The sequence below is a fragment of the Barbus barbus genome (genome assembly GCF_936440315.1).
Source record: "Barbus barbus genome assembly, chromosome: 11".
Lineage (NCBI taxonomy): Eukaryota > Metazoa > Chordata > Actinopteri > Cypriniformes > Cyprinidae > Barbus > Barbus barbus.
This window is the reverse complement of record NC_136739.1, coordinates 19,522,944-19,547,671: the sequence shown is the minus strand read 5'-3', so window position 1 is coordinate 19,547,671 and position 24,728 is coordinate 19,522,944. Positions and strand designations below refer to the sequence as shown.

Below are 24,728 nucleotides of genomic sequence, written 5' to 3'. Positions count from 1 at the left end.
AAAATTTACTCACTTCTGAAGACATCCATGTAATAGATGCTGATTGTGCTTTTAAATCAATGAAGTCTATGCCGGGATAATGAGGACCAAAGCCCAGACATGAGAGAAGTGATCATAAATACATACTGTAAACGTATTAAGAGCTGACATATTAAAACCAGAAATGTAAAAATTACCCACATCCAGCGTCTAACAGATTCCTTTCTTCCCAATCCCTCTTGCCCTCATTCACTCTCTTTAAACAGGTGGCATATTTATATGCATCACCAAAGTGAAAAGGATGAATTTGATCCACATGGTCGTCTCTTTCTTCTTTATTTCAAAGAGAACAGCAGGATCAATCCTTTGTTTTTACACATTTATTTTTACACATATTGACTTTCAAATAATCATTTTTGCTTTCTCTTTATCTCAAGCCCATGATTATAATAGAGGGGAAAATAATAGGTCATGAGATAGAGTGCATTTGATTAGTAAAAACAACTTTCTAAAGTTTTTGGACTTAAATCCTCATGCTTTCTTTAAGAAATTGCGTGTATAGTTCAACTTTTTTTTTTTAAATCATTGAACTATTCAAATACATACATATGTTTGTGAAGGTCAAATCTATGATCATACTGTATACTGCACGATGTCATTTCAAAACCACAACCAAAAGCATCAAAACATGCTTGATGTTTTTCAAGAAACATACAGAGGACTTATAATGTTTATTTAATGAGCTTTATGTGCTTGGCACTTGTATTTACAGTCTTAAAAGTCTAAAACATTATTGCTCATTACTCCCACACTATTTAAATTCAACATACACTGGCCATATAATTGCTTAGCATTTAAATATATTCATTTACAAACACTCCAAAGCATATACCTTGTCTTCCTATGTTTTTTATCCACACAACAATTTAAAACCTATTTGCTTTGCGTGCATTCACTGTTGCTCAAATGTTATGTTCCACTCAGGATATAGTTAAGCCTTTTCCAAACCAATAGGCAAAGGTTTAGCATTTCAGTACAGATTGTCAGAACCATACAGAGACCCTGTTATTACAGGAGGATTTTACTTTGCCATCCTGAGACCCCTCATCTCTGAAAGAGTCAGTGAGCTTACAACATTGCATCATGACCCCATAACAAGCATCATATACTATCAACAACGAAAACGTAATACGGACAACACTTATTCGCTCACAGTTTTGAAGGCATTTTGTTCATGTTCTGGCTGATGTCTCTTGTTCTTGTGGGATATTTAACGGACCGTTATTGCTGTCATTATTGCACCAAATATGAATCCTCATCAGAATCCATTTTCTAAAACTCAGACCTCAGTTGATTTACTTCAGTTTGCACATTATTGAGATCGACAGGTCAGCAACAACAACAGTCAAGTTGGAAGGGTCATTTTTAGCTTGCATATCCGTTCGTTTTGATGGCAAGTAACACTTCAACTCCATTTTAGTCTGACGATTGATAAGGCACGTGTGTAATAAGTCCACACTGAACAGCTGGTGTCATCAATGTCACAATGGCAAACTGCTCACGCCAATGTGTCAGACATTTTGAATAATAAAACTCTGAAAACCCAGTAACGCTGAGCAAAAAAACTGCATCAGCTATTCCTGTTTGGTGTTTTGATCTGTTTTCGGTTTATTTTCAATGGCTTCAAACCATGTGCATGGACATCTGTGAAGAGGAGCCATACTGGCGGCCATCACAGCTGCCAGCCCCCTGTTGGCTGCTGGCGGGGTTGCCGATCATGTGCATACTCTCCATGCCGCTGTTGGACAGGTACTGACGTTCGGCAAACGCTCCAGCGGAGGAGGAGGAGCACAGTAAGCCACCCTGAGGTTTCTCCGGGCTGGCCGCCAGGCGCGGTGAGGCCGGGAAGTTGTATCCATACAGGTTGTAGGGATTATGAAGGGAAAAGGCATTATATGTGCTCTGCTGCACATGATGATGGCTCCCAGAGAACATGTGGGCAGAGGAAGGGGAGGAGCTGGATGAAGCCGATGACCCAGAGGCGGAGCTCGCCCCTGCCTGCATGACGTACTGCAGTTGGGACGTGGGAAAAGAGGCCAGCTGACTTCCATATGCATCCATCTTGCCTCCGCCGCTGCAGCCACTGCCGTTACCAGCAGCCAATGAGGCATGAGCCCCTCCCTGCATTCCAGCAGCGATGAGAGAGGAAGTCCTCTGAGGCAGGAAGGAATCGGAGGCCTGGGCAGAGGTTACAGCGCCTCCTGTGGTCTGGAGGCGGCCGTAGGAGCCGTCAGCCAGTCCTCCATAGCCCTGCAGGGCGGCCATGTTGCTCCTGGCACATGCGGGGTACTCAGACAAGCCCAGGTTACACAGCTGGCTCTCCCTGCAGCCCACATTGAAGGTGTTGGGTGCCAGATGGAAAGTAGGAGGGGAGCAGGAAGGGGAGAGGAGGTGTGTCGCACCGGAGGGAGATGGAGTGCCAGTGCTGGAGGTAGTGGGAGAGGTGCCAGTGCTCCCTCCTGAAAAACAGAGTCAGCAAACATTCAGAAACATCCAAACCCCAAAGACACACTGTGGATACACGTTCCTATGCATGAAGAATAAGTGCACACACAAGAGGAGAACGGTGAGACAGAGCCAGCTCTGAAAACACACACACTGTCCAACAATCACACCAAGAGCGTATCTCTTATTTCATCCTGTGGACCACGAGCAGTCACCATGGCTCCTTAGGGAGAGCATTTCATCTGGTTACAAGAGAGGCCTGTTCAAACCTGGCAACAAGTGCCACGAATTAACCCATAATGGAGCGCTCATCTCCACAGTGCTATTCTACATTCAAGTTTCTGAGCTTTCCTAAAGGGATTGATCCATGTCTTTGCAATACTGTATGATTTTATTTCTTCTGTGAAACACAAAATAACATATTTTTAAATGGTTTTTTTTGTCCATACACTGAAAGTCAGTGGGGACCAATTTTGGACCCAACTGACTTTCACTGTTTGGACAGAGACAGTTCTTCAAAATATCATTTTTTGGAACGACATGAGGGTGAGTGAATTATGACAGAATTTTTCAGTGTTTCTTCCCTTAAGGTCTATAATTATTGGTCTGTAATAAAAGGTTTATAATTAAAATTGTTCACTGCTGATCATTCTAAAAACTGAACTAACAGAACCCTAGGTTATCTTTTTCCTATTTCCAACACTTTTCAATCTGATACCCTGGGTGAGGAATTCAGATTTCAAGGATTCTCCTTACATACTACCACTCAAAAGTCTGAGTAATTTTATTATCATGTTTTTTTTTAGTAATTTAATAAAACAAATATAATAATAATACTTATTTAGCAAGGATGCATTAAATTGATTCTGATTAATAAAAGAATTCTGAAAAAGTATAATAGTTTCCACAAAAATATTAAACAGTGCAGCTGTTTACAGCATTGATGATGTTTCTTGAGCAGGAAAACAGCATTTTAGAATAGTTTCTGAAGGATCTTGTGACATTGAAAACTGTAGTAATGACTGCTGAAAATTTAGCTTTTCCATGACAGGAATAAATTACATCTTAAAATATATTTAAAAAAACCCATTTATTATTAAATTGTAATAATAATGATAATAATTCAAAATATTACATTTTTGTAATGCTTCTTTAAAAAAAAAAAAAAAAAAGTACTAACCCCAAACTTTTAAAAGTGTACATTTGTAAACCGTGGGTTAACGTTGTTCTTTGCAGATTTGCAGTGTCAGTATGATTTATTGAAACACAGTATGCAGTCTGTTTAATAATGGCTTGTCTCGCTCTTGCATATCAGCTGGGCTTATATTGCGTACAGTTTGTTTTCAATATACTTTTCGGACCACGAGTATACGAATAAAATGCTCTCTTCTTCACTCAAAAACATTTTCCATCACTGTTTGACATTTTGATTTTGACCTCAACACTGAAACAAAATACAGTTTATGAAAGCTTCTGTGCATAATTATTTAATAAGACAAGTGCTGTTCAGTTTATGATACAATTGACCATTAAATTCTAACACAGCTTTGTTCCACAATGTATACATTTGGCACCAAAATACAGGGTTACCTCTTTCTGAGACATTGGTTTACCTGTGTTTGAAAGTGGGTTTAAAGAGACAATAACCAGAGGTTAAGTACAGTGTGAAAAGCCCACTACATGTCTTATCAGCTACAAACATCTCATGTGACAAATGTTGAATGCAAATGTGGCTTGAGTTTCATCACACACATGTCTGGTCAACAGAACACTGGCCGTCTTCTCTCAGTATGACAGGCAGCATTTGGGCATATGTTCATAGAGGGAAAAATTCACTGGCACATATGCACAGCGAATAAGTCAAACACTTGGAACCGAATGATAGCAGTGGGATATCTACCACTTATTTCTTTATTAATGAGAAGTTGGCCAGCACTCAGTTTGTTGTTTTGAAAATCTAGTCTGCTCTGCAGCTCGGAATGGGAAAGAAACTAAATAATTCAGAACTCTCTTGGCTGAGGCTTAGGTCAGCTCCATATGCGTTCGATAATACAGAGTTCTGGTTCGCTCGACGTGGTTCTGTTCTGTTGGCTGAGGGAAAGGAGACCTCACGGTGATGTCATGTTTTCCCTCTGTTGTCAGGCTGGGGTGAGAGAGGCTTCAGTGGTGCTTTGAGAACAACTAATTACTCTAATAGATCTGCATGTATTTCTTGAGGGCAGTCAGTTTGGGGCTGCGAGGGCAGGGGCGGAGGGAGAGAACACAAAGTTTTGTCAGCCGTGCGAGAACTTTAATTAACATTTAATCTGTTTCGTGAAGTTTGTGATGACAAACAGATGTCTACTCAGACAAAATACCGTACTCACATTACGCTGACCTTATGACGGGGGAAAAAAAGTAGTTACATCAACATTTGATCATCTGGGCCATAACATTAGCTATGAGTAAGAGACTGAGCTAAAGAGATGGTTTTAGCAAAATTCACAAGAAGACTTTTACTTTTGAATGACTCAATCGATCATCATTTATTCACCCTAATGCTGTTTCAAAACAAATGCAAAGTACCATAAATGTACCATAAAAGTGGTCTATACATCTTGTGTGGTATATGAAATCAGATGATCATGTTGTTTGAGAGGCAGACACTGATAATCTTTACCAGAATATTGAATCAATGAGTTTAGCTTGAGAGCTGGATCAGTTCGATTAGTGAATATAATTATTTAGTAAATAATGATATTACATTTTGAATATGTGAATTTAAATGTATAATTTAATTCTTTAATGATTTTTGGACTCTTTCTCACAAAGCTATAATGTGGTTTAATTTAGGGCGAACTGTTCCTTTAATGGGTTGAAGAAGGGAAATAATATTTGATCTGTCGAACAGGCATATAGACAACAAAAACACAAGATTGTCCAACTTGTCCCACCCATTGCAGAGCTCTCCACAGACTCAGAGCCATTCATAAATCCACTTTGGTATGTGATTATTGTGGCCACACAGTAACTATAAAAATGATTTATGTAGCAATATTTTGAAATCCAAAGCCTCCGTTATTCAAGTAGGCCTGTTAAAAACATATCTGCATACCTTGCTGTTTCTGCATGTTCGTGAAGTCTTCAAACGTCAGTGTCCTCACTGGAGGTCTCCAGAAAGCATACGTCTCCATTATTGCCTCCAACCCAGTCCTGCACGAGGGACAGTGACAGAGAAAGCCGGAAGAAGAGACGTGAGATGGCAGAGCAAACAGGTGAGCCAGTCAGATTATGCACATGAGGCAGCGGCAAAAAGGGAAAAAAAGAGAAGGGGAGTTTGAGGAAACTGGAGCTTGTAAAAAGGAGCAGGTTTTTACTGTGCACATAAATCTGGGTGATGTTTCATCTGTTCTCTGTACATGGCTCCCCTTCCTGTGTGATTTACTCCTCTTTGCAGCGCTCCCTGCATCGGCCCTCGCAGGGCAGCTTAAGTGGCAGTAATTCTCTACTCCTTTCTGCTTGTTAGTGAGATGCTCTAATGATTCACTGATGCACTGGCTGAGACTGAATCCAAACACTGGTCACCAAATGAAAGACTTATATTTTCCTTTAATATAATACATCACTGAGTGTGATTTACATTAAAATACTGATTTATAGCTTGGTTAAGCAAAACTGATTCCACCGATCATCAAAAGCTAACATTACAACTTAATCTGTGGTTTGTAAACTGGGATGAGAAGGATCCAGTGCATAAATGGAATTGTGCTTACTTTGTGACTGATCAACTGTTTTATTGTATGAAAAAGTATTTGTTTATCATTAAGGATATATGTGTGAGGGCAAGAACATTTTCTATATATATCTTACTCCTGAATAATCTTTTCATCTCTATTTTTCTGCAATGAAAATCTAACGCTAGTTCATAAATCAGGCGGTCTATTGTTTGAAAAATGAAAAAAGATGTCTCAAATATCTGTGGCGATAATACTCTCCAGATGGAGGCGTGCTTTCATGTGCTGAGGGTCTGTCTCAGACTTTCTCGTAGTATATGACTCGCATTTTATGGAGACGGAGCAATGAAGTGCACGGAAATACAGCGAGAGTGAAAGAAAGGCGAGTGAAAGGGTGGGCGAGATTGAGGGAAAGGAGTTCAAAAAGCGAGAAAAGGAAAGAGAGGCATTTTTCTTTCCGCTGCCCTCAATCAGATCGCTTTATCACAGATCGACTAGCCTTTCTTGGCAGCCGAACGAGGGAGTGATTTTAATGTAGCGGGACGTGGGATTAGGAGGGATCTCCTGGGGTTCATATCCATATGAAAGGCCACTGCGGAGATATGTGTGTATTTGTGCACACAGCATGGACAATACGGAGCAAGGGTAAGATTTCCTGAAAATCTACCTGTTTCTCCCTGAGTCCCGGAATCCTTTGGCAAATGGGTTGCGGTCGATCTTCAGGCGGGTAATCTGTTACAAGAGAAGAAGTACAAAACAGACTCATTTAATAATATTTTGACATATTCAGACACTTTCATCATATAACTTTAATAATAAACATAAAAAAATGCCTTTTTTCAATTTGTTGGTTTTGAAACTGATGCATGATAGTTTTATTTTGGAGTGCACAGTATATTGGTACCACATTGGTTACTGGATGATATAAGATATTTTTTTTATTATTGGTATCTGTCAATTATTGGTAAATATATATATAAATAAATGTGCATGATCATTTTTCTCTATTTTTACATTTAGATTAGCTAATGCACTTTTAAAGTTAATCTTTAAAAATAACTAATGATTTATAATTGACACTGCTAAAAGTGATTTTTGGCCAAAATCAAAATGAATTTCCATTTTTCACACTGAATGTTATACTGCTGTAATGTCTAAATTCACTTGTATAATATAAAACAACTGATTTTAGTTTTTAGTGTTTGTCATTTAGACAAAATGTAGTATAGAATTTTAATATCGACCATTTATCATTTACCATAACACAAAAATAACTCATCTGGAATTTTAGTGCATTCCTAGCTGTATATGAAAATATCATATTCAGACACTTTCATATATTTTGACTCATTAACACCTGAACTATGTGCTGTACACTGACAGTCAGTAATGGACCTGTTGGTTCTGGTAGGCTGTGACCGTGGTGAAGACGGTCTCTGGGAAGCTGAATGTCTTTACTCCTTCCCCAGTAGGAACAGGTTTGGTTGGAGAGAGCTCGCTGCTGAAGTCTTTCCGGATCACGTGGACACGGGGCTGATATTTGTGCATCGAGTGCAGGATGATCTAGAAATAAAGAAAGTTATATCATCAGCTACTCCGCTGCAACCACAAGAGCACATTTCTGCAGCTGTATGAATTAAATGTCTGTGGCATAATGAGGCTGTGAATATCAAAGCCGCTTGGTCCAATATGAGAACATGCTGTATCACAGTGTGAACACATATTGATGAGATATGAATCAGGCCGACTCAAGGGTGAGTATCTCACACCGATGTGTTGGCGTCAGAACATGGAGGCTGTAGCCTTCCCTCCGGCCCTTAGTCTGTTTCTAATTACTCCCAGTGTCAGTGTGCGTCTCCTGGGTCCACCTCGACCAAGGAGGTCAGGCAAGAGAAGAGAGGCCTTTGCAAAACAGCTTGATGACAGTAAATTTAATATTCCAGCTCCCCCCTTCCTATCCAATCCAAATGCACAGCCCAGTGCTGCCCAAGGCCACACAACACCAGCTCAACGAAGACCGACTGCAGAGAGGAAGTGTTCAAAGCCACACTGCTGTAATTCCACAGATCCGAGATATTCAGGATTCAGAACATTGTCTGGGGCCAAAAAGGAATTTGCAGGTAATATCTGAGCACAAAAAAGGATTGTTATGAGTGCCAAAGTTACACTAGGCTGAACCACACAACTAACTTAAGCTGTTGAAGTATGTTTAAGTTGAAAAAGTTATTTATACACACATACGATATATAATTTACATATACATATATACATATACGCATATATATATATATATATATATAAATATTATATTATATATCTATCTATCTACACAGGACGTTCCAGGGTTAACTTCAATTCCGGCCCTCACTCGCCCTCCAGGCGAACAAAAAATAAAGTCTCTTTTTACGAGGTTGTGGTATAAGAAAAGTCCCCTCTCCTCTTCCTGAAAAAACACCAGCCTGCTGCAGTTGTAACACCCATATGTTATTACATTTGTCAGAATAGTCGAGTGATAGCATCAGTGACTCGAGTCAAAACAGCCCCATATGCAGAGGAGATGCCAGTAGAGCAGCGAAGTTCACAGACGTGGCCTAAGGCAACTATTTTACCCACACCTACCCTGCATCTAAAATACTGAAACACTGTATCTCTCTGTAAAGAATACGGAGCCTGTCATGTGCAATTATTCTATACTCCTTGCCCTCAGTCCAACAGCACTATTCCACTGGTCATGGGCTACTCTATATGGCTACAATTAAAAGTGAATAATCACATTAATCAAACAATATTATTGCTCTGTTTCAGACAATAAAATACATTTAAAAACATTTAACACCGAGTAAAACTTTTCCATGCAATAAAAAATTAAGTTAGAATGTATTTGATCTATGTTTGTTGCACAAATGTAATAATATTTAGTAAAGTAAAAAAAAGTAAAGTAAAGTCGTGACGTATTGTCAAGTATGGTGACCCATACTCGAAATTGGTGCTCTGCGTTTAACCCATCCAAGTGCACACACACAGCAGTGAGTAGTGAACAAATGCACACACACACACACACACACACACACACCCGGAGCAGTGGGCAGCCATGCTGCAGCGCCCGGGGAGCAATTGGGGGTTCGGTGCCTTACTCAAGGGCACCTCAGTCGTGGTATTGAGGGTGGAGAGAGCGCTGGACATTCACTCCCCCCACCTACAATCCCTGCCGGTCGGGGACTCAAACCCGCAACCTTTCGATTACGAGTCTGACTCTCTAACCATTAGGCCACGACTTCCCCCTATATTTAGTCAGAATTAAACATTATTTTTGTTGAGAGAACTTTTTAAAACTAATTTACTTTTTTGTTGTTGTTGAACGTTTGCTTTTAAATGTGTAGGACATTCTTGCACACACAAAAAGTCACTTCAGATCAGGATTTTCAACCCATCCAACAAACAATACATTGTGACACTCAACAACCATATTTAAAGAAAGAAAGGCACTCAAGCTAACATTACATGATTTATAACTTAATAGGGCAACCAACACAACACCACCAATACTAATAACATAGAATTAAGATTAATAATGTAATCATAATTAGATTATGAGTAATTTCCATTTTACATATTACAATTAATTACATGCAATTAAATGAAGAATTATGTTACAATAGCTTAAAGATCCCAAGCAAAAATATTATACTACACTGCAAAACAATCACTTATCTGAGTGCAGGTCTATCTTATGTTAAAACAGAAGTATCGAGTTTGAATCATATCTGCCAACTGGGTTTTGATAAGGCCTATATTAATATGTACATAATATCAATTATAATATATCAACTTATTAATTTAATTTTTACATTTAAACACTGGGTTTTCTTGGACCCCAGACATAAAGAACGGACAGTCAATCTCAAAACATGAGGAAACATTGAAAGAAAACATGAAGGCTAAGCCTTTAAAACCATACTGAGCAAATTAAGCACATTTTTCTTGTGGGTCTCATTATTCTGGACAGAGCTGGATGTACCACCCCATTTCTCACTGTCACTGAACAATACATAACCATGACAACCTAACAAAACGTGCTGGGGATAAGAGTGTCTTCTGATGGTCTGATAATAAAATCATCCCTGTGCACTCACTCCTGTAGTACAAGCTACAAAGCTACACTCCAACAGTGACACAAAAAACAAAGTTTCGAAGAACATACTTGAAAACAATTCATATATTTTGGAGAAAAAATGTATGTATTTCCAAACAATAACATGTGCATACATTCCATATGTATTCAGCTGTTGTTCAGCACAGACGCTTTGGGAATATCAGTCAAGTACAATAAAATCAATCTTTTTCCACTTTTGCCAGTTCTTCAGAGAATACACTGAATAATGATTTTCTTGCTTGAGAGAATATACAGATGTCTTTTGATGAGATAGGGGGGTTGTAAACGATCAACTAGTGTGTGTTATGAATACAGTGATGTGGATAAGCATTTGTATGCAACATCTCCTCACTAAAACACATACGTTTAATGTGCAAATATAGTATTTTTTGTAGTATAATAAGTTTTACTTTATATTAGTAATCAAATATATAATTTGAGGTTGTAAGATTTTCAAGTATCTTGTGCTCACCAAAGTTGCTTTAAATGTGAAATATTGTTACAGTTTAAAATGTAAATTATTCCTGTGATTGCAAAGCTACATTTTCACCAGTTATTACTCCAGTCTTCAGTGTCACATGCTCCTTCAGAAATCATTCTAATATGCTGATTTGGTGCTCAAGAAACATTTCTTATTATTTTCAATGTTGAAAACAGTTGTGCTGCATGCTTAATATTTTTGTGGAAACCATGATACATATTTTTCACGATTGTTTGATGAATAGAAAGTTCAAAAGAACAACATTTATTTGAAATATAAATCCTAATAAATCATTGATCAATTTAAAGTGTTATATATTAAGCAGTGAATAAAGTATTAATTTCTTTAAAAAATAATTAAATAAAATTGAGCTTTTGAACACTAGTGTATGTATATACAATGAGCATTACATTAACTGTAATTAAGTATGCACTCACATGGCCTTGATCATCTAGCTCGTTGTTGGTGAGTTTGAGTTTGTCAAAGCTGACCACTTGTCTCATCCAGGTGTCTCCTGAAGCCAGTGAATCCGGGTGGATGTAGACCCTGGGCGGCACTGGCGAATCCGCGTTTCCTGCCACCATCCACTTTGAGCTGTGATACACATACCTGCAAAAATGAGCATATAATTGCCATGATGCTCTAGTCCTGTGGCCTATGAGTCAGTGTTGTTAACAATACCAAAAATTACTCATGCACTCCTACATCCAACTTTTGATTTGAAACACTTCTAACAGACCATACAAATACAAGATAAACTAAATATCCTATTGAACCTTATTTTTTGGATTATTATAAAATACTAACCCATGCTAGAATGTATGCAAAAGTATGTTTACATTAACATAATTAATGGAAAGCATTGAAAAGGTTCTGATACATGTGGGCACTCCTAAAGTGCTGTTTGCAGGGCATTCCCTCAGCTGACTGCCTGAGGCACAGCTGGATGCCGTTAGTCCTGGCCATGCGAACAGTTGAAAGTGCTTAACTGCGACGCCTCTGCCAAAGCCATCATCCAGCTCTCAAACATGAACGAAATTCTCATTTGGCCCCTTTTGTTATTGCTTGGCAGCATTTAACATCCTCTTTGTCTATCTTATTCTCTCCCAGAGCACCCCACTACTGCGGACATGAATGTGCATGTGTTCATGCACATGAATCTGTTGATCTAAAGTTAAATAGATAAAGGTCATATTTATCCGTACAAAATGTGTGCTTTACCAAAACACTCACACGTTGTTCGTCCTTCGCACACATGCGCATAGTGCCAGGCATTTTTGTAATTTCCTGTTTGGAGTCCTGTTTAGGGTTATGCTCTATGTAGCAGGGAAAGTGTTAAAGAAAAGGGAAACTTAAGACCAAAAAGGACTGGAAATTTGATTAGCCCTCTTTCATCTTTCATAAATCTGCCATCTGGCACTAACACAATCAATAAAGATCCAACTTTATGTGACACCTTTTTGGACAGATGGTGGAGAGGCTGCCCATTAGAGTCCAGCAATATTTAACACATGCAGTACACTGCATGCAAAAGCATTTACGTATATTTAGATGAAGGGGGTTATTATAATTGTAAGGACCCTTCAGTCTAATACAGAAACTTTAATCTAAATCATTTTTTCTAAATAGTTCACTTGACTTCAGATATGCTTGTGAGCTCTCATGCACACAACACAGCAGCAAATAGACCAAGTTATATACTGGGTTACTTTACTGACAGAGTAAGTGATACTCTGAAGTGTGGATCAGAGCATGTGAGCTGCGTTTACATCAAGTTGAGTTTGCACCATGTGCATTTATTTTGTGGAAAAAAAAAGAGGAAAAAGACCGGCATGCCTGAAGTTAACAGCGGCATGGACAAAAGAAAAAAATAAGAGACAAACAGGACAACACCTAAATGGAGAAAGGGAAAGGGTGAAAGGCAGCCAGCGCACACAGGATATTTGTGAATAAATTAGCTAGAGAGCCTGCAACAGAAATCCGAAAATCTGGGCCGCTCCATACTTTCCTACTTCTTCTCTCAAATATACGCCATACCAAATAGCCACATTAAAGAGCAAAGTAATTCAAGTAACACGTAAAGAAAGATTTAACAAGTCTAGTATAAACTCTATGTCCCTTGAAAAGGGCAGTGCGCCTAAGTAAAGTGTATAAATTCCAATAAAGGCTGCATTTCCAGACCCGAGCCCTCGAGACACATGAGGCATTCCAGTGACAGCTCTTTGCTCCATTTGCAAAGCCTTGTGGTAAATTCCCAAGCCAGGAAGAAAATCCTATTTAATTTTACAAGATCTTTTGGCTTCTAAAAATCCTCCATGATATTTGGGGGCTCTAAATGGTTGTCTTCAAGGCCAATCCTCGAATGGCTGCGTTTTTATTTTCAGTAAATGCATACATTAATCTAAATATAATTGAACAAGATTATTGCGCTGTCCACTTAAGTGTCTCAATGTAATTAATACAGTAACATCCACAATGTTTCTTGTGTTTATTTAAAAAAAAAAACACAATTTGGAAAATATGAGAAAATGTTGGGTTGCTGCATAAATTGTAGCAGACTTTTAAAGTTTTGAAAAACAGAAACACATTTTATTTAAATGTGTTGCACTGATGTATGACTAATGAAAAATATATCCTCCTTTTGCTTCTAATCCCCTGAAACAGAGTACAGATTTCAGCCGTTTCCAGTTCTGTTCTCAGACATCAGGGTGTGGGACTAAAGCATAAACACAACTCAAATAGTTTCACTGAATACAAACAAAAATCAGATGCATTTCTGGATTTATGGTGATTGTAGGAAGAAACAAGGTGAGCTAACCAATTCTCTGTTGATCATTACATCTTTATTAATACTATTAAATAAAAATCAACTTAGTTTGAGAAGACTTAAAAAGTTTGTAACAAGGCACATGTAATTATGGAAAGGACAAGTGCACTACTGCAGTCCGTACAAGCAGGCTTTAGCTGCATTCAAATAAAGCTTGTCTGTAAGCATGTGTGATGGAAAGTTGTCATGGTGAGAGCAAAATCACAGGGACACACTACACCACCTTCAATGCTGATACGGCAGCTCTGTCAGGGTTGCCGTCAGTGTTGCTTATTCATGTAAATCTCCCACACCATTTCAAGGGGGATCAGCGTCCCAGTTTATAGACAAATATCCAATTCATTTTGTTATTTTCCTCCTTTCTCAGTGCATGCTAACAGCACTACACACTCTCTGGAGCAGTGCTTACCTGTATCTCTTGTTGTCCACCGGTACAATGTCCATGGCAATGTAATACTGCTGATGTGGATCCAGTCCCACGATTTTAACTCTCATAGCAGGGAACATTCTCCTGAAACAGAACAGATTGTAATTGCATGTTTAACTAACAAGTCTAATGATTGACAAATATGGTAAGATGATCTAAAAATGCTAAAAAAAAAAAGATACACAAAAAGTATGTAAATAGGTGAATTAGATGAAGCCAATGAATTTAATCATTTAAATAAGAATAGTATGTTACAGTGATGTCTGTTACATTGAAAAAGACATTAATTTGACACCAACAAAAGCATACAAATAAATAAATAAAATAAATTGTTAAGATTGTCTTGTTGACCATTAGCAAATAGTAGCAGGACTCAGATATATATTATATATATATATATATATATATATATATATATATATATATATATATATATATATATATATATATATATATATATATATATATATATATATATATATATATATATATATATATATATATGAAGGCTAGAAAAGCGGAGTAATCAAAGAACTAAAAATAAATATCTATAAAATAGTTCAAACAAACTAAATAAATTGAACAAAAGGGCCATATTTAAAAACGTGACTCATGTCTAACAAGACATTTTTGGCTAATTCCTCATTTTACACTTCAAAAGCAACTTTCTTTGTCTTTTCATTTAAACGTCATAAATCTCTTTGTTCATAATGAGAGAAAAGTGTCTGGTCGCTCACCCCACCCCCTACACCTCGAAATGTATAGGGTTATTATTAGCAGGGCATAAAATACACGCCGCTATTCATGCAGTCTCGCCTTAAAATCAGAGTAATTATTATTTCAGGCTCTATTTTATACAAAACATATAAATGAAGAGCCTATAGTATAACTTTTTAAATAGTTTAGATTCAAACTACTTTGATGAATGGTTCTGGAGAAAACAAAATTGTTTACTGTTCCAACAAAAAATTGCTGCACTCGGGATTTATTGCAGCAGCGCATAATCGAAGAAATGGTCTATTTATGATGAAAACATCATGTCGTGTAGCCCTAGGCTACAGTAAATTTTACTGAGTGACAAATTTTTATAGTTTGAACAAACCTTTCTAATGCTAATTTTGTAATTCAGATGTACATTTTTTAAGAAATAAAAATGGTTTGTTGTTGCTTTTTATTTTTGTGTTTGTCTGAATTATCCTAGCTATTCGTTATCGTTACCAAAACATTTTAAACGCTTTATTCTGTATAAACTAAGGGGGGTAAATACGTTTTTTTTTTTTTTTTTTTTTTAAGCCAGTCTAATAATTCTTCACTGACAACGACTCATTTAACGAGGTCCATTTTTTCTTCCTAAGTAACTTGCCTAAGCCACAACATGGACGTCTATTAATAATCTCTACTTTACAGCAGTGCAATCAGGAAGTAGGCCTATTCTTAAGTACAAGTTCACCCTGTGTTTTAAAACAAGGAATTACACCAATAAATGGAGACATGTTTTCATGTTGGTTTGATCGTAAAGTGTAAAAATGGCAAATACCTGGCAATCCCGCCGAGAAAGAAAGGGGCGAAAAGTCTTACTGTGAACTGTGTAGGTTAAGTTATATGCTCGGTTTGGGCTGTAATTGACGCCCAAGAGCAAGAAAACGAACAGCATATTTCAAATGTATTAATTAGAAACAGTTGTTGTTGTCCTGTTATAAGGCTAAGTAGCAGAATAGTTCGCCATGTAGGCCTACATAGGTTGTGGTTTGTGATTAGGTACTTCTGCCCCCATGTGTAACACATTAGCGCCCACAAAACAGAGTTTTCATGTTTCCAGTCCCCGCGCGCATGCCACATCCCTTCGCCAAACAATCGCATGGTACTTTGACATTATTTGCGCGTGTCAAAAAGAAAAAAAAGAGAGTAGCCTATGCTACGAATGTATGGGTGTATGGCAAATGTTCGAGGTGATTAAAAAGATAAACAAACGTTTTAAATAAATAAAATAACTATAATTTAAATGTAATATTTGTTTAATCTTTGTTGGTTTAATACATTTTTGAAAAAGCAACTGAAAAATACGTCAATGCGTTTTCTTGCTTTTTTTTTTTAGACGTGGTGTTAACATCAAGCAACAAATAGAGCTAAAAATACTTTCCTTGCCCCTTTATTAAAGTGAAAATAGAGAATTTCGGATAATATTTAAACAAACAATAAAAAATGGTAAATATCGTTAATTTTGTGTCATGAATATCACAATCAATCTTATAAAAAGTAAAAATACGTGGTTTACAATAATAATAATACACTTAATGACCTTGACCCAGAAGTTATTTTTGTTTCACAGTTTTCATTTGACTCATGACAAAAAAAAATGGCTTCAAGTATATTGTTTATGCCACACTCATTTAAATCTAAATATTAATCACATTTTTGTGTGATTGACTGCATATTATTCAAATAAATATTAATAAAATATTATGCAAAATACTTATGCCATTGTCAATAATTTCAGCCGTTTAATTAGACTTTTACTGTATTACAAACCTTAAATTTAGAAACCAAATCATGTTCATCACGCAGAAGGTGCATCCACAGTCGCTCCGTTCATATTATTCAATATTTTTTAACAGTCGGACAAAAAAGGGAGCGCCATAATGACCCATGATTGTTTATCATATCTTCAAGAGGTTTGGTTCCACACTTCACACGATTATATAGGTTTGTTTAAATTTGGTTAAACAAAGCTACTACCTATACCAGAAACATGAATAAAATATTTTGAAATGCTGCCACTGTCTGATCCAATATGTTGAACTTCTCCTCCATAAATTTGATTTTTTTACATTTCATAAAAGGTTTACCTTCCTGCCTTTGTGATTATCATTTCTGTGCCAATGTCGTGGAAGCGTTTCCACAGGTCAGCGCACTGCAGCTCCACCTGGATCTCCTCCATGGAGGCTGAGGGTGAGGGGTCGCAGGCGGTGGGGGTAAGGTCCGCCGGGGAGCCGAAGGAGCACGACGTCCTCTCCGCCAGACCCTCGCAGTCGGAGCCCGGGCTGGCCTCTGAATCTACAACCAATAAATAAAATCATTATAAACGCCGGCAGCACGAAGGAGGCCTCGGGAGGCTTGCTGACAATATTGAGCGGTAGAACCAGATCACCTGCAGCCGTAAAGGATAACGACTTGGATACGCTCAGACGATCATGGATTGCGGCCTTTGAATGTTAAATGAAACAATTCAGCAAAATAAATAAAGTGAAAATTCTGATTCAGCACATTGGCTCTCGAATGTTTTCTGAAAATACATGGCGTGTGATGATTTTGGACATGCGGGGTTCCCCAACTGACTATAAATTGGCTGAAAAGTAGCTTAATCACCAAAAATAAGATTCACAGAACGAATATAAGATAGTTGATTATAAATTATATGTATAGCCTAAACGAAATTGTCAATAAAATAAAAAAGTTAGGCTATTTCGAAGCTCTTTTTGATCTTTATGCCCTCATTCTTGATTGTTTTCATGTTTTTTGGGGGGAAACGTAGCTGACAATCATACAGAGAAAACAACCCTTTAAAATTAATGAACTAATTTTTGTCTAACGTCTTAAAATAATTATCATTAGAACTACCAAAACAAACTAGTTTGATTTGCCATGTTTAGGCATGTTAGTAGCTTATTATAATAAGATTAAAGACACAATTAAAAGCAGAGACACGCTGTGTGAAGTCCTACCATCGATAAAAGGCAAATTAAGCGATTTAAACAGAAAACTCTTAAGAAATAGGTTATTGAAATGAGCCAGATTGTTTTGGCGGTGTATGTCATGCAAATGATACTGTGCAACCATATAGCTGCAGAGACAAACCAGCACCAGCACCCCGCGCACAGAACCCTCTGAGACCCTATAGAGCCCGAGTCAGACTTTTCATCCACCTCGTGAGAGATTCAATCAGCGCAATGAAGTAATGAAGCCCAGCGTCTCTTTCACGCGCTCTCTCAGGCATGTCCTCAACTCCATCCAAACCCGTCCATGTGCTGTCGTTTCTGAGCTGCTGTCATAAGAGCCATTCCACAAGTCTATACCCTCTGCCAGAGTTACTACTTACAACATAACACAACAAACTGCAGACTACCGTCAGCTGAACACTACTGATCATTTCACAATATGAGAGTAACAAACATAAAAACTTCACCTTTAACATGGACAATGCTGAATAATCAACCAACTGTCCTGGAGTTCATTTTTTACTTTACTCCGAACAAACGTGTTCTGTAATTTATGACTGTATAGTGAATGCGTAAAATGTCAGTCTAATATCTCTGAGTTCACGCAATGACGCAAATACAAACACATAATTTGTAGGCTATTATATCCTACTAATTATAGCAGATTAATATTTCTTCTGCTCGTTGATACTGCAGCACACTACTTTCACATCAACAAATTCATTTCGCCGTACAGAGCTTGAATTAGTTGTGAATGACCTATTTTTTTTTCTTGGGACAGAGGCGAACTAAGCATGAAATTGCAGCGTAACCCAATCCACCAGGAACAGAAGCACCTGTTTCCGCTGGACTTCATTCAGTCTCATGTAAGAGGGAGGTAATAAAAATAAAGATTAAGACTCCTTTTAAATGTACACATCTGTCGTCTTTCATTTTGACTCTGTCTCTCTGGGAATTATGCAAGCGAGGGGTAAAAATATGATGGTTTAAATGACACCGAAAACTACAAAACGCTAACCTAACATGAGGGCAGACTTTAGGAGTATTCACTAAATGTTTATTGAAGAATTTGAAGGCGTCATTAAGTATGAACAAATACAGAACTCAAATCATAATTTTTACTGACGTATTTTCATTAAACATCATAGTCCTTAGCCTACTATTAATATTTGGTTTGTATCACACATAAAACCCTGTCCACGTTTTATCTAAAGTATGATTCATTAAAGTAAATAGCTAGTGCATTATTTAATTTGTTTATTTATTGCAAAACGTCTTAGGCTACGAAAAGCACAATGAGCAAAGCTAAACTCTTTACATTAAACGGTGATGTGCTGAATAATGCCTATATAAATTATGATGTAAAACATATGGATTATGGGTAATTAGGAGAGGATGGATATCAAGCCTAAAATCAAGGCTGGCAGAAATTACATTTTACAGGGGAAAAAGTGTCTTAATGTTACTTCTAATTTATAACGTTTACGATTTAGCCTACAAATAAAAACAGCCTGTTGTTGATTCGCGCATGCATTTAAAAATAAATACAGTTTATAGGCTTGTTAAATATTTTTCTCTGTAATTTAATCAAGATTGGATCTGCGTAGAACTCTAGATACGTTTGTTCAAAGACGTAGAAATGTTTCCATTTGTGCTCACCCAAAGGGAAGCAGAAACTGACTCAAATACAGAATCGAGTCATCCGTGTCTGAGGATATCAACCTCGAGAAGTTTGTTTCTGTATGCATGCGCGGGGGACAAGATAACAAGATTAATTTAAATGATTTAGATTAATTTAAATTATTGTGCCGCTTAATTAAATGGCACAATCCAATGTTCTTTTTTCGGGTCGTGTACCAAAAAAGATGTTCTACTCTATATGACTCACTGTTTGGCCAAATAAGAACATGTGCATTGCGCAGTTAAGTTAAAATGCTTTGTTAAATAATTCAAATATTTTATTTAAAATGTATCGATGACCTAGACTTACCATCCAAACCTGTAAGTGTCATATAGCTTGCCTAAAGGTCTACATGTTTATTAGGCCTACTTATAAGTTAACGCAAAATTTGGGATTCTCGTATAATTTGCACCAATTGTTTACAGTTCGACATGAAAAAATGACGTTTCATTATTTCTGCTGTTATTGTTGGTTTAGAATGAATACAATCCGTTATCTGTGCACATGGGGGTGACCTGTTGGCCCAAAATGTGCAATCTCAAGGAAATCAAATCAAATATAGTTCATTATTAAAAAGTAAACTACAAAAAGCTGTCTGACAGTTGTCCTTTAAAAAAAAAAAAAAAAAAAAAAAAAAACATTTTTGTTAAGTGGATAGGCCTACTCACCTGTCGCAATTTTCGTCCTCCTCTGAAAAATGCTGCTCTTTGGTTTCAGAATTGCCGAACTAACTTCTGTCTATATGTGCTTACCATTCATTTTAAAATGAGGCGAATAGTCATATTTCAAATACAACGTCAATAGAGGGCTATATCAGAACATGTACAGAATGATCAGTCAGCAGCCTGTTGTGTGGGACTTAATGGCCTGCCTAATGGCAAATGCTTCTGAAGCGAGACTAATGAAGTGATGACTAACGTTGCAACAGTTGAACTACAGCGATGAAACCAAGAAACACACACACTCACATGTGCGTGAGCGCCTGCAAGCGTGAACTCCCAAGAGCGCTTATCTTTTTATGCGATCTGGAGACGGGCATAACAGGCACAAACTGACATCTACAGGCAATAGTTTCAAACTGAGCGTTCATATTTCTAAATCATTTGTAAAAAGGCATATGGTTCTTTCGACCTATTAAAACACAAGAGCAAGATTTGACAGCATGGATTACCCGAAATTTAACGCACCACTAAATTTGAGTTAATTCACTTGCTTCTAGTCGGAATTAAAACACCGATCCTTTTCTCGATGAACAAATCACGAGTTACAAATGTTCTATTGTAGAATGCAATTTTGTACTTTAGAATTATGAAAGCTGTGGTATTCCAACACTATTTGTCTGTCATGAATTATTGTAGCCTACATGAAGAAAATAGGACTTTACATTTAAATTTCACTGACATAGAAATAATACCATAGCTTTAATTATTTTGTGCAAAGTAATAAAAAAAACTGTTGTTCAGTATTATTTAAAGTGACATTTGGGCTCACTGCATAGGCCTGTAGCCTAAACATTTTATTCCAGGGCAAAACGTTAGTCTGCAAATGCGGTCAAATGTTATACGGGATGTATTTCAATTCAGTTTGCCATGTAACCACGAACTAACCCGGATCAATATCCAGACAATTAGCAGGATCCTCGCCGTCTCCCAACTGTCCGTTGCTCGCGAGACTCTCCATAGACAGCTCCAGTTCCTTTTCTTCCCAGCCCCGGAGCTTCCGCTTCTTGTTTGTCCCGATCAGGGCTTCTACCGAAAAGGCGTGCGCTCGTGAACTCAGAGCAGCAGCGGATCGTCTCCTGTCACTCATCTCTCCCAATGCAAATCCAACGGAGGATAAATAGAAACTCCGTCCAGGCGGCAGGCGCAGGAATGCCGCACGCGCAAAATGTTTATAACGGGTGGATTTAGGTCTCCGGTGACGACGGTAATCCAAACCCAAATCTAATTTATGCCCTTTAAAGGCTTAAAAATAAAAGAACCCATTCCCAACGAAGAGACTTTGGCTCAATATCTTGTCCGAGAAGATAGTTTGTTAATATATCTCGATGTTTTGAGTCTCCGTCCAACTTCTCCACGTCTCTTTTTCTGTCGCCGAGTCCTCTCTGATTGATATTCACTTCTGGAAAACTTTTTCGAAGCGCTAGGGGCAACCCTCTCAGTGTTTGTCAAGTTCAGCACGACCAATAGGAAACGCAGGAAGGGAAAGAGCCAAAATATGTCGTCCAATGGAAGAAGAGGGAAATACCAAGAACGGTTTAGAAACTCTAAGCTGGAATTTGGAGATGGCCATTTTACAGTGAATTAACCTCATTCGATTTAACAAGCAGATAAAGTTGCTATGTTCTGAAAACATTTGGTTGTGTTCCTTTGGCGGAAAAAAAATCAATCAGCTTTTAGTTCGTATCAATTGCTACGCGGTAAATAATTTTTAACAATATTCCACTAACAATGTTACGTTTTTGTCATTCGTCCCGGTGGGACATTGTAAAATTAAGCAACCAATTTGATCTTTAAAATTGCTGCTTAACAATTTGCACGCATAAAATTTTAATTTTTCTTTTTTTTTTTCTACCGTAGGCTAAATGGCATGTCTGGTTAAACTTGATTGCGTTTTCCGTTTGACTAAAGCATATTTTACTTAATATTAAACTTTAGTACCACAAGAAAGCTACACCTATGGTCTAAGACTTTATAGGTGATTTTTATATATAGCTTTCCCTTAAAGATTTCTTGTACTCCACAAAACTGAATCCGTTTTTATGAATAGCCTACAGATTGCCTCTGCATAATAAAATATCATCACCTTGTGTTGTCTATATGTTAAGCACCAATTAAGCTTACTTTCACTGTTAAACAAATGTTCAATTTCACTGTAATCAATTATTGAAAACAAGTGAGTGCATGTGAAGGCTTATGTAGTTTGCAGAGACGGAATACTATTGTAATTAAGCTTTAGGCGAGTGTCAAGAGCATATTAACACGAGTTCTGTTGGCTCCCGGAATCTGTTGTTGGTTCAAATTGGAATGAAATTGGAAAACTGAAGTGTTCTCTTTGTAGTGTAATATAACAAAAAGCAATAGGATAAGTGGCACGTTAACTTGAGTATCTTAAAAAAAATAAAAATAGCTAGGGCATTAAATCAATGCTAATTGTTTGATGCTTTTTAATCAAGATTGTTACCAAACAATTAACAGCATATTACTATATTGATATTAAATAGGCTACTAAAATTGGTAAGTGCTCAAACAATGACTATGCTAAATGGATTAATATTTAGCATATATAATGTTTTGCTTATTGTGTAGAACAAAATAACGAGCAATAATTACATTTTAATTTCCGGCAAATAGCAAAATAATAAAACACAATAAAATAACGACAAAATAGTAAACTGTAAGGCCGATTGAATAAAAGCACATTCAGCATTAGAAACAAGTCAATAAATAGCCTATTTAATAACGTTAATAATTATTTAAAAATATGATTTCAAAAGTAAAACACGAAAAACTAGAGAAATTATAAATAAATTTAGAAGAAATGCAGGCCTAATATAAATGTACTATAAAGAAACTTACAAAAAGACTTTCAGTGTTTAGGCTTTGATTCCTTAGCATGATGTATAATGCAGAAATTCATAGTGGGACATCCCCCTATTAAAGTAGAATATAAACCCTGTTTGAGGTTTTTCCTGTTAGTGATTTAGATATTTATCTTTTATTACTTTATTTTAATTGCATTTTATTATTTTAATTTAATTAATTTATTTCATTGATCAAATACGTCGTTGAATTGGCTATGAAAAGGCATGCAGCACTGTACCCACATGTCATTTACTAATGAGCTGATTTACTCTGCAGCTTACTTAAGTTTAACCCGTTTTATCTGTGAAATCCTGATTTCCCTTCGAAACGGTATTCAAAACCTTTTTAATTTTTTTGTTTTCAATGATTGCTATTATATCTCCAGAGTGATTTTAATAGGTTTCGGTTGGAGAATAGTTCTTATCGTGCGTTATTCTGAAAACTGAATATTTTCCTTTTCCATAACTAGGTTATTTAATTGTTTACGGTTTTATTAGTGAAGATGCTCTTAATTAGCCCAAATAAAGTGTGGATAAAATTGTTTGCTTACACGCAGTAAGCCTATACTGTTTTGAATGCCTCATCAAAAAATAAATATTTAATAAACTTTATTTTATTTTTGCTAACTATACGTATGGTCTCATTAGACGGACTCTGCTTTACTCTCGCTGGAATTAACGTTTCCCAAACACACGAGATCCTTTTCCCAAGGAAATATTAATTAGGCTAAGTCGGTTTGACAGCAGTTCCATTGATTCGTCGCTAAATGTAGTATATTTTGATGATTATTAACGCTTAATTAGAGAAAAAAAGGCTGACCCCTGCCCTCAGAAAAAGAGTTCAAGGGCTCATAACATTCACATCACATGAGCCATTACTCAACTAACTGAACACACACTTGACCGCGCATCGCTTGCATAGCAGCACATGGATTGTTGTGATAGAACACCTAGTAAATGACACGTTTTGGTATCATTTTGCTCATTATTTTTCTCCCGTAATTTAATATTGCCATGTAAGCATGCTTGCACTTATGCTATTAATCTGTTTCTATTTTGCAGCACATATGGAGTCTATACCAACGGGACAAGCCTCATCTGCTAAAAATAGCGGATTGGAACAAGGCGAAAATGAATGGCACATCAAAGCGAAGAGCAACGTGAAATACTGTCAAATAACAAGTGACTGCTCCTCGCCATCCCGTCAGCATACATTACAGAGAGCAAAAAAAGCTGCTCTAAACAAACGATTCATTTTGCTGGACTGATCACTAATTGCTCCATGGAACGAATAAACTTCCCATCTAATCCTCCCATATATCAAAGAATCAGAGAAAATGCAGGTAGAGTTAATTATGTTTTCTCATTTCATGATTTATGATGACATCTTTTAGAATTATTTCAGAGAAAAGAAGTTTATAAAGCTGAAGTCATAAAGCAGGAAATGTTATTTTTTTAAGTGAATATATGAAAGACGTCAGATGAAGGATTTGAAATTCTTTCCAATTGAAAATTACATGCATAACTCATTATTTTATTTATATAACAAATCAGTTCTGGGCTGTGTATATTTTAGATTTTAGTTATATAGGCTTTTATTTTATTAATTTTTTTCGAGAATTTTCCGTAATACACTACTTTTTTTCTTTAAAAGGTAGACAGG

At 36.9% G+C, this 24,728-nt stretch overlaps 1 protein-coding gene across 1 annotated transcript; it reads right to left on the bottom strand.

Annotated features, from left to right (window-relative positions):
• Positions 1 to 695: 695 nt before the first annotated feature.
• LOC306877171 (T-box transcription factor TBX15-like) lies at positions 696 to 21,588 on the bottom strand. The gene is made up of 8 exons (XM_079428738.1): positions 21,090 to 21,588; positions 16,932 to 17,139; positions 14,068 to 14,169; positions 11,269 to 11,440; positions 7,593 to 7,760; positions 6,865 to 6,929; positions 5,579 to 5,676; positions 696 to 2,498 (listed from the first exon to the last, which is right to left on the bottom strand). The coding sequence occupies exons 1-8, from the start codon at positions 21,289 to 21,291 to the stop codon at positions 1,663 to 1,665; spliced, it is 1,851 nt and encodes a 616-aa protein (XP_079284864.1). The 5' UTR covers positions 21,292 to 21,588; the 3' UTR covers positions 696 to 1,662.
• Positions 21,589 to 24,728: the final 3,140 nt, after the last annotated feature.